This window comes from Mandrillus leucophaeus, unplaced genomic scaffold (assembly GCF_000951045.1).
Source record: "Mandrillus leucophaeus isolate KB7577 unplaced genomic scaffold, Mleu.le_1.0 Scaffold29, whole genome shotgun sequence".
Taxonomy (NCBI): Eukaryota; Metazoa; Chordata; class Mammalia; order Primates; family Cercopithecidae; genus Mandrillus; species Mandrillus leucophaeus.
The window spans coordinates 2,457,024-2,474,237 of record NW_012103031.1 but is presented as its reverse complement, the minus strand read 5'-3'; the positions used below and the strand labels follow the sequence as shown (position 1 = coordinate 2,474,237).

Sequence of the window (17,214 nt, the reverse complement as noted above, 5' to 3'; positions counted from 1 at the left end):
TCCTCCCACCTCAGCCTCCTGAGCAGCTGGGATTATGGGCATGTGCCACCATGCCCGGCTAGTTTTTGCATTTTTAGTAGAGACAGGATCACACCATGTTGGCCGGGCTAGTCTAAAACTCCTGGCCTCAATCGATGTGCACGCCTCCCAAAGTGCTGGGATTACAGGAGTGAGCTACCGCACCTGGCCATGTGGTTGGTTGGCTTGAATAATTTCCTCACCAAGCTAAAGATGAATTTTGTATACCCATTAGTGTCATTTTATTCCTTTGGGAAAAAAAGAATGGTGATGTGGCTGGCTGTTGTCTATCCCTTTAATTCTGTTACTCTCATTTATATCTTTGTGTAAGGAGCCATTCTGGTAAGGAGTAGGGTTCATGAATTTCTGTTCTGGTGATTAATATCCTTTAGGGAATGTTGTTGTAGTGCTTTGAAGAAATGTGTATTATTGTGTGCATTTCTCAATGCCAGTGGTCCCTGGAACATTGACTCTGCACGATGGCGGTGTTTCATGAAACCAGTTTGTTGGCTACGTAAGGTTGGGAAATGCAGCCTCTCCAAGTCTGACATGGACTGTAAGGACGTTAAAGGCTCAGAGAAGGCTTGTCTTAGAGAGGAGTGTTTAGGTGTCCTAACCATTGTTCCCCGTTCCTGTTCTACCATGGAAACCTTTTTAAAGCAACTTGCTAACTTCCTGTAGGACATCGGTGTTCTGAAGGGAGGGTTTGAACAACGCAGGATATTAAAGATGCAACTGTTACCGAATGCTCTTGTTGTGGTTTTAGCTTTAAAGCCTGGGCATTTGTCTGCCTGGTTTTGCTGGACACAGAGGCTGGAGCCTGGCTACCAGGTGCCTGGGTTAAGCTAAAGTCGGGGGTCTCTTCCCATACTCTTAAATGCAGAGTCCCTTGCTGAAGCATGGCCCTCATTCTGCAGAGGGAATTGCGGCCCTGTGGCACTCATTTGCACAGTCCCTGACCGAATGGGGTCCATATCTATCTCACCAGCCCCTTCCCTAGGGTCCCCATTGTGCCCACTGCTCCCCAGCTGCTGTGGCCGCTGTTCCTTCTGTGCTGTCAGGGCCTTTGTCCTCCCCTACTCTCTGCCCCTCTGCTTCTGGCTTTCCTACCTTTTCCGAGTCCTGTCCTCAGCAGGAGGACCCCGACCCCCTCCTCTCTCATCAGAGCTGGTTCCTGTCTTCCTCTTACAACACCGTAATTGTAGCTACACACAGTAGGCACCTTTATGTTTACCTTTTTCCCCATCAGACCACGGGCTCCACAAGGAGAGGGACATCAGGACACGGATGAGGTCGGCCGCTCACGTCTCTACTTAACACCCAGTGTGGGAGCCGACACTTCCAAGCACTCAGTGAACAGCTGGGAAACAAGTTAACAGAAAGTAAAATGGCAGGGCCTGGTATTGGAACACCCAGGAGTCAGGGCGCTTCCTTCTGTGTCAGAGCAAGTTAGCCTTTTTATTTTGAAACATGAACAAATGCCAATTATTCTCATCACTAGTTAGATGGTTGCGCTGTTTTAATAATGGAAACGTTGCAGTTCTCACACTAAACATGATGGAAATGAATGATTACATAGGAATTTCCACCAGAGAGCAATACTTTGGAAGTGGAATGCACCTCTGTGAGGAAGTTGTGTCTCAGGATGTGTTTTTCCAACAGCAACATCTGCGCAAGTGGATGGAAGTGGTGGTGATCACCCACAAAGGGGGCCAGAGGAGCGACGGAAACGTGAGTGACTTGTTTGTTTCTGGGAAGGGCACCAGCCGCCATGCTGGGTCATTGCTAATGCCGGGACAGTGCTTTCATTAAAATGCCGGTCAGAAATCTAGTTTGACATGATTATAGTCCTTGTAAATTGTTAAACACATTTGATTGGTATTCTGTTTTGCCTGTCTTTCTCTTAATTGCTGAACATTCCTTTTTATGTTTCTTTAAAATCTCCCCTTTGGTTCACTTTAATATGACTTTTCTGTTGAGAATTCTGGGGGGCTTGAATGTTAGTATTTCAATTTTACCAGCTCTGCTTTAAACAGCGGATTTTCTAGCCTGTCCTTGGCAGCCGCTGTTTACATGGTGGTGCGTTCCTCAGCTATTGTTTCCATCGCTTTCCATCATGGGGTGGTGGGTAAATGTGTTTAATCATTATTGCCTGATAAAACCAACTGGAGATTTTTTAGGACTTAAAGCCTTCAGGGGAATGTAAGAAGGAATCCCATAAATACCGGCACGTGTGTTTTCAAGGTCTGCGTCATCCACCCCAATTGTTTGTCCAGTTATATGACTGGCCCTTCAAAGCACATTTGTATGGTTTTAAAGGAAAACTGCTTCAGCTAAATCTTGAAGTGTCTGATGTGGGTCATTAAAGACTTTGTCTCTTAAGAATGCATGCTTTCTGCTCTTTTAAATCTAATATTATTTGTATATGTTTATTTTTTACAGTTTTTGTTTTTAACTTGATGTCCTCGCAGTGGAATTGCCTTTTCCATGGGTTTCATAATCCCCAGTGAAACTTGACAACAGTGTTCCTGTTAGGGACTTCCTCATAGTTCTTCAGAGGCATAATTAACGTGGCTTTTTGTCCTCGTGTGCCTTTGCTGGATGTGTTCCATCCCAACTTGGATTTTTCTTTTCTGGCTTTATTATGCTTTGTTTTGACCATTGTGTATCAAGGTGTTTTGTTTATGTAAGTCTTGTTTCCTACTGCTTCTAAACAGCCAAGTAAGCAAAACTAAACCAGGATTTTAAACTTTTTAAAGAAGTGATATGCCACGCATGATCCTGTTGAAGGTTTGCTATTTATATACGCAGAAGAGAATCAGGAACTCTTCGTGGAGGAGAGCAGAGTATGTTAATGAGCCCAGGCCCCTGGGATGAGGTGCAGGTGTCTCTGTGCTGCTCTCCCTCTCTCATCTGTTAGGTACTTTTGCTTTACATTTTATATTTGTTTTTATAGTAAGCTGTTACTTTTCTGGAACTCAGTTCTAGAATAAACATTTTAAAAAACCTAGTGGGTAGATGAACAACCTCATTTGAATCAAAAAGATTTAATATAAAATCCTTAACTTGGCCTAGTTAAAAAAATAATAAAAGATTTCATAAAAGTTTACAGCAGGTTATTTGGAGGTGGGGGTGCAGTTGTATAGGGGATGGAGTCGTGGATACTGGAAAGTCCTTGAGCTCCTCCTGGAACATTTTTATCATCCTGTGATTATATTACCTGAACATCCAGGGAGGGTCCAGCGCCGTGAGGTTGGCCGCTTGTCTGAAACTCAGAGGCCATGGTGTTTGGGGGCCCAGAGACAACCAACACGGCCGTGGCTTCATCACCTAAGCCCGGGGCCAGGCTGCCATTCAGCTCCTGAATTCTGATCACATTTTAATCTTGGAGAGTAGTTTGTTCCTATTTGGTAGCATCCCCAGATGTCATTCCATTGAGACACTACCATTGAAGATATGCCAGACAGTTGACTAAGCTGCCCTCGAGCCTTTTTTTTTTTTTTTTGAGGTGGAGCCTCTGTCGCCCAGGCTGGAGTGCAATAGCACAGTCTTGGCTCACTGCAGCCTCCGTCTCCTGGGTTCAAGCAATTCTCCTGCCTCAGCCTCCCAAGTAGCTGGGATTATAGGTGCCTGCCACCACATCCGGCTTATTTTTGTATTTTTAGTAGAGGGGTTCACTTTGTTGGCCAGGCTGGTCTTGAACTCCTGACCTCAGGTGATCCACCTGCTTTGGCCTCCCAAAGTGCTGGGATTACAGGCGTGAGCGACTGTGCCTGGCGTTCCCTGAGGCTTTGGATACCCCTGTGATCAGAGCTCTGCCCCATCACTGTGTTTAGGAAGCTTTCCTTTTTAACCGCGAGCTTACAGGGGAGAATGCATGACCACCTGTTATGCCTGTTCTCTGCGTGTGCACGCATAGTGCGTGCACACACGCACACACACACACAGAGCCAGTTTTAGGAAGACTGTGCTTCACTTTACATGATAACCCAGCTGTTCATTGGGTGTGGTCATGGCCTAAACCACCTGGACCTCTTCTGACTATAGCCGGGAAAGAGGTTTTTGTTATTATCTTAGCACTTCATATAAAATTTGAATTGTTCACTCTACGAAAGCCTTTTAAAAATGTGCTTGCATACAACAAGGTCTTCCAGTTTCTCCCCTTTCACAAGAATCCTGAAGCTCTATTTTGAAAACGTGCTGTAGGGAAGAAGTCCACTGTTAGCCACTCTCTGTCAGAAGGGCTGTGTTTTGACCTCGAAGGTGAAGGTGTGCTTTTTGCTGTTGAGCATTTGTTAATTACTGTGTGCTTTCTGATAATTTGTGTCTTTACTGTCTTGTTAACCCCAATAACTCTTACTGTGTTTGAGTATATGGGAAGTTTTTATGTAAATAACATAAATAGAAAAAAGATGATTTTCCTCCCCATCCTCAGGAAAGCATTTCCGAGTGCGGGAGATGTCCCTTGTCTCCATTCTGTCAGTTTGAGGTGAGAACAACCTATTAACAGTCAGTTTCTGACTTGCAATGTGAAGAACAGTTTACCTTTTCTTTTCTTTTCTTTTCTTTTTACCTTTCTGTTGCCTTTTTTCATGCTGTAATTTTTGTTTTGGTTCAGCCTGCCATGGAAGGGGTAGAGGTGAGAACTTGAGCGGAGCTACAGGAGGGGGTTGTTGTCGTTGCTGGTTTTGCTGTGACTCGTTAGCTGTGTCGTGGTTCTGTACTGGACAGAGTGCGTTGTGCCCTTGAGTGCAGTGACCTGTATTGTCTGTCTGTGGCAGAGTTGTATCAGTATCATTGCTGTGAACTGTCCAATGCCAAGCATGTTTTCTATTAGGACGTTTTAAGCAAGACTCTTAAGTTCATGTGAGAATTGCAATGTCTCAGTTATACTTAAAATTGAATTAGATTTTGTGTTCATAACCTCCATCTGAATACACGTAGCTAGCAACCTCCTGAGAGGAAACTCACACAGAGTATATTGTACCTGCTAGAAGTGGGAGGAATTACATGTTCTTTCACACTACTGACTGCCCTGAATTTAAACCCTCACAGCTCGTCCCACTCACCCACCCGGTCCCCTTCATCTCTCTCTTGCATGCATACACACAACACATGCACTCACACCACACGTGCACTCACACCACACATGCACACACCACACATGCACTCACACCACGTGCACACACAGTGCACTCACACCACACATGCACACACACATGTGCACTTGCACTAGTGCACACACACCACACGTGCACTCACACCATATGTGCACTCATACCACATGTGCACACACACCAATGCACTCACACTACATGCACACACCACCATGCACACACACCACCATGCACTCACAGCACCATGCACTCACAGCACACATGTACATGCAACACACATGCACACACCACACATGCACTCACACCACACACATCAGTGCACTCACACCACACGTGTGCTCACACCACGTGTGCTCACACCATACGTGCGCTCACACCGATGCGTTCACACCACACATGTACTCACACCACACGCGCACACACGTATGCACACACCACACATGCAGTCACACCACACGCACACACACCAATGCACTCACACCACGCATGTACTCACACCAATGCACACACACCATACATGCACTCACACCAGTGCCCACACACAACACATGCACTCGCACCAGTGCACACACACCACACACGCACGCACACACACCACACATGCACACACATGTGCACACACCACAGTGCACTCACACCACACATGCACACACACCAGTGCACTCACACCACACACACCACACATGCACACACCACATGTGCACACACACCAATGCACTCACACCACACACACCACACATGCACTCACACCAGTGTACTCACACCAGATATGTGCTCACACATTTGCGCTCACACCACACATGCACCACACATGTGCACACACCACACATGCACACACACCCCGAGCTTTCTCTCTCGTGTAAAATGGGGATGATGGCATCTGTCACTCCTGCTTCCTAGCAGTGTTGCAAAGACCCAAAGAAGTGGTTTCTGTGACAGTGCTTTGAAAATGAAAAAGCGGATTGTAAAAGTACCATTTTAGAACATTATAATTTCAGGATGGAACTTACTCTGTCCTAAGTCTTGCAGATTCTGGGGAAGAGAATTTTAGGGGACATGGAGCTGGCCTTGAGCCCATTTTTCTCATTTCGTACCCATCTCCTGCTTTGCCTTTGGTGTAAAGAGAAATTCCGAAAGTCTCTCGGGTGCTGCTGGGAGTGAGGCCCTTCCTGAGCCGTGCTGTCATCCCCATCTTACCCCGAGGATCGCAGCACACACAGCATAGCGCGGCACATTGGAACGTGTCCCTCCCTGTGGCCGTGGAGAATTCCTTTGAATGACAGGAGCGAAACTGGAAAGTGAGAAGGGAAAGCTGGAGCAACAGCAGCCCACCCCCGAGCTGTGAGATAGTAGAACGTGTAGCACCCTTGGCATTTCGCACATCTTTGATTTAATTCAGTGGAGCAGTTCATCATCTTTATTTTTAGGCCTGGTTGACAAATACTTAGTACCAGGATCAGTTGTTTATATACATTGATATTTAATTTCCAGGGCAAATACTTAAGTATTTTTTGAAGAACTTTGCTAGGGTTTTTTTTGTTTGTTTGTTTGTGTGGTTTTTTCTTTTGTCTTTTTTCTTTTTTTTTTTTGAGACTGGGTCTCATTCTGTTTCCCAGGCTGGAGTGCAGTGGCACGATCTCAGCTCACTGTAATCTCCGCCTCTCAGGTTCAAGCAGTTCTCCTGCCTCAGCCTGTGGAGTAGCTGGGACTACAGGTGCCCGCCACCACACTCGGCTACTTTTTGTATTTTTAGTAGACAGGGTTTTGCCTTGTTGGCCAGGCTGGTCTTGAACTCCTGACCACAGGTGATGCACCCGTCTCAGCCTCCCAGTGCTGGGATTACAGGCACGAGCCACCACACTGGCCTCTGCTAGGTTTTGCAGGCAAAAGATGTCTATGCCCTTAAAACTTAGTGTATTGAGAGGACCTCGTGATACCTTGGCGAAGTAGGGCATCCTCACGCTGCTCTGGCCCCAGGCGGAATCGTCCCCACTTCTGTGGGGGGAGTGGCATGGCAGCCCAGTAAGGTCACCTTTACCACTCGTCAGCATACATGACAGCAAACAGCACGATCACATCAGGTGTACACAGTCGGCCCCTCCACACCCTGCACAATGGACAGGAACGCTGAAGGCCACAGGCAGTCAGTTTCCTTAGGACACAGCACAGTTAGAACCTAAGGCTGGTAAGTTGTGGCTTTTACATGTGAACCCTTTGCTTCACTGCCTAGCCTTGCCAACATAGTTAGACTATGGTAGGGTCTGTAGTGACGTTGATCTCTGTCGCTTGCAAAATTAATTGACCTATTTATAATTTCTGGTTTTCTTGATCAGGAAATGAAGATTTGCTCAGCAATTATAAACCTTTTTCATCTGATCCCGGCGGCTCCTCAGACGCTGGTGAAACCTTTGCTAGAGGTTGTCATGAAAACGGAGCGGGCAATGCTGATCGAGGTAAGGGCCACACTGAAGGCTGCTTCTCGCTCTGCCACTCTCTGGTGCTTGTAGCATCCTCACTTGATTGTATTTTCAATGGACAGATGAAACAGCTTAAAGACATTCTATGTCAGTATTTGCTTGTGGGTGTTCATGCCCTCCAGTAACAAGGGACTGTGTTAGGTAGACAGAGCCTCAAGCTCTGAGGAGAGGAAGGTGTGAAATGCAGCGTTCCCACATGTTTTGCAGGCGGGGAGTCCGTTTCGAGAGCCCCTAATCAAGTTCCTGACTCGGCACCCCTCGCAGACCGTGGAGCTGTTCATGATGGAAGCCACCCTGAACGATCCCCAGTGGAGCAGAATGTTTATGGTGAGAGTTGTGAGCGGCTAGAGTCAGGGGTCCCTGCAAATGCGTGTGAGCTGTTGTGCTCTGACATGTTCAGTTCTTATTTCACTGTTCGGTGTCCTGGCTGCTTGTTTCTTAGATCCATTTGACTGTTGGAAACATCATTGCTGTTTGGTTGTGTCTGTGAAACGCGCAGGTCTAGGAACCACTCTTTGTAGAACTTTGGTGGTGGTAGCAAATAAATGCTCTGCCGGGATTATAAACTCACAAAGTATGGTTACTGTTTAAAAGTACGTTTTAAGGGCCCACACCTGTAATCCCAGCACTTTGGGAAACTGAGGCAGGTGGTTTACTTGAGCCCAGGAGTCTGAGACCAGCCTGGGCAACAGAGTGAGACCTTGTCTTTACAAAAAATATGAAAATTAGCTGGGCATGATGGCGCATGCCTGTAGTCCCAGCTACTCAGGAGCCTGAGGTGGGAGGATTGCTTGAGCTCAGGAGTTGGAGGCTGCAGTGAGCTATGATTTTACCACTGCACTTCAGCCTGGGCCACAGACCCAAGACTCTCTTTTTAAAAAGAAAAACAAGCATCTTTTAAAAAGCATGAGTGTGTTGCTTTTTTGGTAAGCCTTCGAGAGATTTAGAAAGATTTTTTCAAAGGTTTAGAAAGATTTAAAATTCATATCCTCTAACTTTCTATCAGTTCGATTAGCTTAAAACAGCTTTTCTATTTGTTTTGCTTTCAGAGTTTTTTAAAACACAAAGACGCCAGACCTCTGCGGGATGTGCTGGCTGCCAACCCCAACAGGTTCATCACCCTGCTGCTGCCAGGGGGTGCCCAGACGGCCGTGCGCCCTGGCTCACCCAGCACCAGCACCATGCGCCTGGACCTCCAGTTCCAGGCCATTAAGGTAGCGCCCCTTCCTCCGGCCCCCGACACTCAGGGGTTTAATCGAGACGCAGTTCCCTAATTGTCTCTTCTTTGACAGATCATAAGCATCATAGTGAAAAACGATGACTCCTGGCTGGCCAGCCAGCACTCTCTGGTGAGCCAGTTGAGACGTGTGTGGGTGAGTGAGACTTTCCAAGAGAGGCACCGCAAGGAGAACATGGCAGCCACCAACTGGAAGGAGCCCAAGCTGCTGGCCTACTGCCTGCTGAACTACTGCAAGTGGGTGCCTCCTCCGCCCTGCTCCGCGGGACCGGCTCTGGACCGCAGGTTCAGCCGGAGCCTCCTTCTTGTCTGTACAAGGCTGTGGTCATGGGATACGTGCAGTCGGATTGGTTGTAGAGAATGGGCTGTCTCTGAGCTGTTTCAAGGCAAGTCAGAGGCGTAGTTGTTAATGGAGTTTGCTGTAAGTTAACCTGTCTTCTTCTTTTGACTCTCCAGAAGGAATTACGGAGATATAGAATTGCTGTTCCAGCTGCTCCGAGCCTTTACTGGTCGTTTTCTCTGCAACATGACATTCTTAAAAGAGTATATGGAGGAAGAGATTCCCAAAAATTACAGCATCACTCAGAAACGTGCCCTATTTTTTCGCTTTGTAGACTTCAGTGACCCCAACTTCGGAGATGAATTAAAAGCTAAAGTGAGTCCCACTCTGATGCTGTAGAAGGCTACGGGTATTTAATCTGGTATTCTAGGGAACCTCAGGCCCTTTTCTTTTCTCGCTGTGTCTCCCTTGAATAAATAGTAGAGTGAGCCAGGTGCTGTGGCACGTGCCTGTAATCCCAGGTACTCAGGAGGCCACGGTGGGAGGATTGCTTAAGCTCAGGAGTTGGAGGCTGCACTGAGCTATAATCACACCATTGCATCCCAACGTGGGTGACACAATGAGACTCTGTGTCAGGAAAAAAATAACAATTAGTGGGCCGGGCTGTAGGTGAGAAAGTGCCATTGCTGAGGAACGTCAGGTTCATGCAGCGGTGACCCAGCGGTGAATGGTGGTTCGTTAATTGCCTTGTTTTTAGAAAATGGCTTGTGTGACGTGGAAAGAATAAACCAGGCTGACATCTCTTTTCCACAAGTTTTTAACCTACCTTTCTAGTTGTTCTTTGTGTAGAAGGCAAGGTTGGTAGTCTCACCCTGGGTTGAGTTCCAATGTGATGGTGTGGTATGGCCGAGACTGGCTGTTCTTCCCGTCTTACTCAAGAAACAAGCAGCGTGGCTTTGTTTTTCTCCTTCTTTATTTAAACTTTCTTTTTTTTTTGTTTTTTGTAGGTTCTACAGCATATATTGAATCCTGCTTTCTTGTACAGCTTTGAGAAGGGGGAAGGAGAGCAGCTATTGGGACCTCCCAATCCAGAAGGAGATAACCCAGAAAGCATCACCAGTGTGTTTATTACCAAGGTGGTATCACTATGCGCATGGGCGTGAGAAGTAACCTGGCATGTGGATGAATGTGTGTGTGTGTGTGTGTGTTAAGAGGGTTTTATTGAAATAAGTTTGTTCCCCCAACATGTTCATTTTTCGTGATTGTGTTAGTTTATAGCAAACCATCACATTACCATTCTTATTAGTGAGTTTTTGAAGGCAGCCTTACTTTGGAATGAATTAACTTTCCCACATTAATAGATTCTAATCAGAAATGGAATAGATCTCAATGAAAATTCATATAGCAGTTATTTTGTGAAAACCCCTGGCTGGTCAGCAGAGTTTCTGTGTTCTGTTTTCATCTTCAGTTTTGCAAAAGACTCTCCTAACAGCCAGTGAGCATATGAGACTGCCTGCAGTAGCTGCTGTGACTCCTCCTTGTCCAGTGAATGAAACCCTGTGGTGGCTGTAGTCCAGTCTGAACTGAGCTCAGTTTTAACATCTCTGCGCTTTACAGTTTGTGTTAGAGAGGGTTTTTGGAATTAAATGCCTGCATTGTGTTATTTCCCCAAGGCTTACTGTATTGATCTTCACTGTTAGAGGCTGTGTTTGCCCTGAGATTCTCACACAGAGTGTTTGTTGGAATGCTGCGTGTTGACGTTCCTCATCAGAAATACAGATTGCTGGTTTTAGCCATTTTGTCCTGGGATCAAGGCAGAGGGGACTGTTGTTTCCATTGGCAGATTCCTGGAGCTTACATAGTCTTTGTCCTTTCAGACGGGCCTCCTTCCTGCAGTGTTGACATCTGATCCCCAGGATCAGAGTGAGCCCAAACGTTTATTCTTGGTCTCCGTAGTGATATTTGCCTTATTCTGGGCAAGGGTAGGGAGATGGAGTCCAGACGGGACCCCTTCCCCTTTGTTACCTTCTCCAGGCTGTGTCTCCTGGGTCAGATGCTGCTGCTACAGGGATTTTGAACGTCAGGATGAGGAGAAAAGGAGCTGGCAGGCTGGAGGCTACAGATGCAGGTGTGGGCCTGCCAAGAAGCAGTACATCTAGGGAAGAGAGGACCTTGGGGCTAAAAGGGAGCTTGATAAAAACATGATTATAATGGAAGACTTCAGTCTGTCCGTTTTTCAGAATTATTAAGACCTGGTAGATAGACAGTGGTTAGGATACTTAGTTGAACTGAATGATGCTGCCTGCCATTATACTTGATTTAATAGAGACGTGTAGAATATTCCTCACACAAAATACATTTTTTTCTTATGTCCGTGAAACACTTAAAAAATCTGTCAGATGCTTTCAAAACTGCAACAATTTTTTGAAAGTAGACATTTTTCCAGGTCACATTTTCTGATCATCATGCAGAAAAATAAGGAGTAGACAAAAGTTGGCCGGGAAAAAAAATCTCAACTATTTGGAAATTAAGAAACTCAGTCCTAAATCACCTTGAATCAAAGAAGTCGTCTTTTCCACCTCACCCTCCTCCAGCCCCTGCATCCTGACTCTTAAGCCTACCCTATTTAAATGTTGAAATGAATTTGGTGGATTTCTAATCCATATGTAAACCAAAAAGTACCTGAGATGGATCTCAGTCAGTTTAGAAATTTATTTTGCCAACGTTCAGGATGTGTCCGGGAGAGACATTTGTGCCTTTCTCTAAAAATGGCTTTGAGGGCTTCAGTGTTTGAAGGGGGAAAGTCAGCTGAAGGGGAAAGGGGGAGGGTGTGGTCATCCACACATTGCCAAAGAAGGGGAGCAGGTGGGGGAAGAGTCAGTTCTGTGTTCATCTCACGCTCAGTAAGTCAGCACTTTATATAAGGTAAGGTGAACACGAGGTCGTTACCTGTGGAGATCATTAACCTTTCATCTGTAGCTCTGCTTAGGATCAAAAGGAGCCAGTTTCTTGCATGACTTAGCTTTCAGCTTAATTTTTTCCACTGGGCAGAGCCAACTGGGGTCCTGAGGTTTTTTTCTCCTTTCACATATATATGAAGGAAAATGGATAGGATGTTATTGATATCCTCATTGTAAAACTTCACATTACATACTGTGTGTGTGTGTGTGTGTGTGTGTATTTTTAAGGGTTAAACCTGCTGTGTGACCCTCAGTCAGTTACCCAGTTCACAACTGGAAATGAGTCCTTCCCGCTGTCCCTGCACAGGTCCTGGACCCCGAGAAGCAGGCGGACATGCTGGACTCGCTGCGGATCTACCTGCTGCAGTACGCCACGCTGCTGGTGGAGCACGCCCCCCACCACATCCACGACAACAACAAGAACCGCAACAGCAAGCTGCGCCGCCTCATGACCTTTGCCTGGCCCTGCCTGCTCTCCAAGGCCTGCGTGGACCCGGCCTGCAAGTACAGCGGACACTTGCTCCTGGCGCACATTATCGCCAAATTCGCCATCCACAAGAAGATCGTCCTGCAGGTATTTTGCAAGCCCCCTCCTGTCCACCGACATCCACGTGAATCCCACGTGGTGACTTGGCTCCCTGGCGCAGTCTCAGCCTCTCCTGTTGTCTTTTCCCAGTACCGATGAAAACCATGAAAACATAGACAGTCTGTGATTCCACTTAGAAGACCCTAGGGCACTCGAATTCAGAGAGACAAAGTAGAATAGAGATTGCGGGGGGCGGGGAGAGGGGGTGGGGAGCGAGTATTGAATGGTGCAGAGTTTCAGCCTAGGAAGATGCAAACGTTCCGGAGATGGTGGGGCTCGTGGCTGCACACAGTGTGAAGGTGCCAAGCGCCACTGGGCTGTGCACCCAAAACTAGGTAAGATGGTACATTCCGTGTTATGTGTGCTTTACCATTTGTGGGGAAAACACCCCACACTGTGAGCCCTCCCGTGACTGTCCACGCTTTCTCTTCCTCCCCCATTCCTGCTCTGCCCTCTCGTTCCTCCCTCCCGTGACTGTCCACGCTCTCCCTTCCTGCCCCATTCCTGCTCTGCCCTCTCGTTCCTCCCTTCCATGACTGTCCACGCTCTCCCTTCCTCCCCCGTTCCTGCTCTGCTCTCTCGTTCTTCCCTCCCGTGACTGTCCACTCTCTCCCTCCCCCATTCCTGCTCTGCTCTCTCATTCCTCGACAACTTTGCTTTTAAAAGGAAAGGCCACCCTTTCCATCTCAAGCTTCTCTGTCCGTTGCATTTTAGCTTCTGACTCTGACATTCCATGGCAGATGTTATAATATTCAGGGGCTCTAGCCCACTTCTCTTAGCCAGAGACAATAGGTACCTTTGGATCCGTATCTCATGAGCTTGCTGCCATGCAGCTCGTGTTGAGCACCTCTTCCTGGAGTCCCTCGGTGGTCTGGACTCTGAGGTCGGGCACCCCGGGTTTGAGTGTTGTTTCTTCCGCTCACGCGGTGTGTGCCCTTTGGCAGGTTAATGTCTCTGTGTGAGAATTAAATGTAATACTCCACTCGAGCTTGCAGCATTTGATCACTGATAGTTCTTTTCTTCCGTGAGACCATCTTTGATGGCTTTCCCCTGACATCTTTCTCTTGTGAACCTCTGTTGAACTCTGTACCCCCATCAAGCCAGTGGCCTCTCACATCCCCTCCCATGAGCCCTTGAGCTAGAACTCCAGCCTCGGGGCTGCACTGCCCTCCTCCAGTTGTCTCAGAGGCAAACACTCAAGAACTCTGTGACCTTCTCTGCTCTTCCCCAGTGCCCAGGCACCAGCAGGTTCTGCAGCTTCTAACACCCACCCTGTCGCCTCCTCCCTCAGGACTGGTCTTCTCTGCTTTCCCATGACCTCACATCAGGGCCTCACCTCTCAAACTTGAGTGACTACAGCTGCTGCTTCTCAGCGCCTCTCCTTTTGGCCCTGTTTACTTTATTTCCCATCCCGCAGCCGGAGGGAGATGAGCCGTGTACCTCCCTAACTCGCTGCTGGTTAGGTGGGACGTGGGATCCCTGCAGGGACTTGGTCTTATCTGTCTGCATACCCTGGCCTAGTTCAGCACGGGCGCATAGTAGGTGCATTTTAAATACTAGAATGAATGTATTCATTGGTATTAACGAAATGTATTCTGGTCTTAACGAAACAGAAAGCAACTAAGTTGTTTCCTAATAAGAAACTCCTAAGAAATTTTTAGAAAATTGTTTTGGAAAAGTATCATGTCTCGATACCAAGGGATTGTTTGTCTTCTTGTTTTTTAAAGCCTGCCTTCTCATCCTCCATAAGCGTCTCTTCCCTGTTTTAGGTTTTTCATAGTCTCCTCAAGGCTCACGCAATGGAAGCTCGAGCAATCGTCAGACAGGCGATGGCCATTCTGACCCCGGCGGTGCCGGCCAGGATGGAGGACGGGCACCAGATGCTGACCCACTGGACCCGGAAGATCATCGTAGAGGAGGGGCACACCGTCCCACAGCTGGTCCACATTCTGCACCTGATAGTGCAACACTTCAAGGTGTGTAGGAGGGACAGTGGGCTGCGGGGCACGCATCTTCAGGCATTCGCTCTGAACCTTCACCTTGTCTTGTTCTGCAATAATCAGGTGGTTCATCTTTTAGTAAGGCTACTCCTGGTTCATTGATTAGTTTATGTGATTAGTTTGTGTATGTGTGTATGGCTTTATCAGCATGGAAATTGCTGTAATATAGAGAATATGTGACAGGTGTGTGCATCTTTGCATCTAAGGCTACATTTCTGTCATAAATACTGTGCTTAGTTAACCCTTGTATGCTGCTGAGTTTGCACCTTAAGGTGGGAGATAGTCCTCATTGACTCCAGATTTCCGTCACCTGACTTGGAAAGTTACTCATGCTGCTGGCACCTCCTTCTCTATGACCAAATCACCCCTTTTGTGGGATTTATTTATATGTAAATGTTTCTTGTAGATTTGGGGTAGAAGAGAAAGGATTGAGTTGAAAGCAAATTCTTTTATAGCCACCTCTTAGAGGAACTTTGCTTTTTGGTATGTCTTAAACTTTTACACTGTCAAGTCTGAAGTTTGATACATGTGATTAGACTCAGCTTCCTGTCTGAAGAGAATTTGATTTTTCAAGACTGAAGGATACTATTGTAATGAGATGTGGTTGGGGCGGGGGAGGGTGATAAACACACATACGTAAGGCAGTGAGAATTTCCTCGGTAAGGTTAGGATTCCGAATTCTTGAGCATCAGGTTGGGTTGTGTGTGTATGTTGGGGCTGAGAGGCACGTCACGGGGGTGTGTGTGTGCACGTGCACACACGTGCATGCGCTCTGGGACCAAGGTCCCACGTTCCCGGCGTGATGCTGGCCCTGCGCCCGCAGGTGTACTACCCGGTACGGCACCACTTGGTGCAGCACATGGTGAGCGCCATGCAGAGGCTGGGCTTCACGCCCAGTGTCACCATCGAGCAGAGGCGGCTGGCCGTGGACCTGTCTGAAGTTGTCATCAAGTGGGAGCTGCAGAGGATCAAGGACCAGCAGGTAGGGGTGTCAGCCTTGGGGGTGCCCCGATCGTCTTCCTTCGACTTCTCCCTAGAAATCAATCAGTAAAGCCAAGCGCCTGTGTGTTTTTAAGCCGGATTCAGATATGGACCCAAATTCCAGTGGAGAAGGAGTCAATTCTGTCTCATCCTCCATTAAGAGAGGCCTGTCCGTGGATTCTGCCCAGGAAGTGAAACGCTTTAGAACGGCCACCGGAGCTATCAGTGCAGTAAGATCACGTGTGCCTCTGTATGGGTGCTGCGCAGTCTGCTGGGAGTTGGTTCGTTTATTCCCTACATTTAGAATGTGAGCTCGGTGCCCAGCTGCATTTAGGAGAGGCAGCTGGGAACAGCTACGCTTACCAGATTGAAACTCCAGGACATGTCACTCATGCCAGGGGTTCCCAGGTTACCAGACATGCTTGCCTCTGCGTTCAGTTCATACCATTAAAGTTCTGTCGATGATGGTTGATTACTTGCAGAAAGGCATCTAGAGAAACTCTTTGAAGTAAGGAGTTGATTAAGAACATGTGCCTGTGCTGAAATCAGTTTCTGAAAAGGACATGTGTTCTGTTTCACGAGGCAGCCACCAAGAGGGTCCTGGGTATTGCCCCTTGTGGAATGGTGGCCCTAGGAGCCCTGAGTCTGACCTCAGCTGGTGTCATGGACCTGCTGGCTTGTGGACACAGGCCTGGCTGCCCCACTTCCGGCTTCGTAGGCCTGAGGCTGAGCTCTTCTCCCACCCTCACCATCCCACATCTTGTGTGGCACCCACATCTGCCCCCGGCTCCTGTTAGAAACCTGGCACTGTCTGCACTTTGTCCATTGGCCTCTCTCCACACATCCGGTCCGGAGCAAGTCTCACTGACTGCCGCAAATAACCCATCCCTGCCTCCACACCGTGGTCCCAGCCTCTGTCACCCCTCGCAGGGTGACAGATGGGAACTGCTCAACTGCCTCCCTGTTCTTCTTTCTTTCCCTGTTCCTCTCTCCACCTCCACTTTTATTCCCTCTTGATTTTTCACAAAGCAGTCAGACTTCTACAAAAGTTTCCTTTCGCAACTTGAATCGGGAAGCTGGGGGAAGGGTACATGAGACCTCCGTAGTGTTTTTGTAAAAATCTCTTGTGGATCTTATAATCCTTTGGAAATAAAAAGTTGAAACAAGTCAGGTTGCCGTTCCCCCTGCTCAAGCCCACCCCTTGACCTTGGCACTCCAGGCCTGGGTGACCAGGCCCTGCCGATGGCTCTTGGCCCCCAGCACCATCTCGGTGCTCGGCCACGCGGGCTATCCCTCTGCTCTAAACGCACCGCTGGTTCTGGCCCTGTGCTCACTCAGGATGCGTACCCTGGCCTTTTCTCTCCACTGGGAGCCATCTCTCTTCTTTTTTCTCATGGCCACCTTTGTCTCAACCTAAAGACCTCCCTTGATGTTTTCCTGGGCCTTGGCACTTTTGTTCCCCATCACATGAGCCACTATTTTGCATGGCTGCTCTGTTGACTAGCCATCTGCCCTCCTGCTGGCTGTGTCAACTTCACCAGGGCAGAGACCACATCTG

At 47.8% G+C, this 17,214-nt stretch overlaps 1 protein-coding gene across 1 annotated transcript in view; it reads left to right on the top strand.

Annotated features, from left to right (window-relative positions):
- TRRAP (transformation/transcription domain-associated protein) overlaps positions 1-17,214 on the top strand; it is a 132,900-nt gene that overhangs the window by 60,722 nt on the left and 54,964 nt on the right. The window contains exons 31-42 of the mRNA XM_011985836.1: positions 1,681-1,749; positions 4,454-4,507; positions 7,469-7,588; positions 7,820-7,939; positions 8,662-8,826; positions 8,905-9,086; positions 9,306-9,504; positions 10,137-10,265; positions 12,397-12,663; positions 14,445-14,651; positions 15,499-15,657; positions 15,752-15,886. Coding sequence (XP_011841226.1) covers positions 1,681-1,749; positions 4,454-4,507; positions 7,469-7,588; positions 7,820-7,939; positions 8,662-8,826; positions 8,905-9,086; positions 9,306-9,504; positions 10,137-10,265; positions 12,397-12,663; positions 14,445-14,651; positions 15,499-15,657; positions 15,752-15,886 — 1,806 coding nt within the window. The remainder of the gene's footprint in view (positions 1-1,680; positions 1,750-4,453; positions 4,508-7,468; positions 7,589-7,819; positions 7,940-8,661; positions 8,827-8,904; positions 9,087-9,305; positions 9,505-10,136; positions 10,266-12,396; positions 12,664-14,444; positions 14,652-15,498; positions 15,658-15,751; positions 15,887-17,214) is intronic.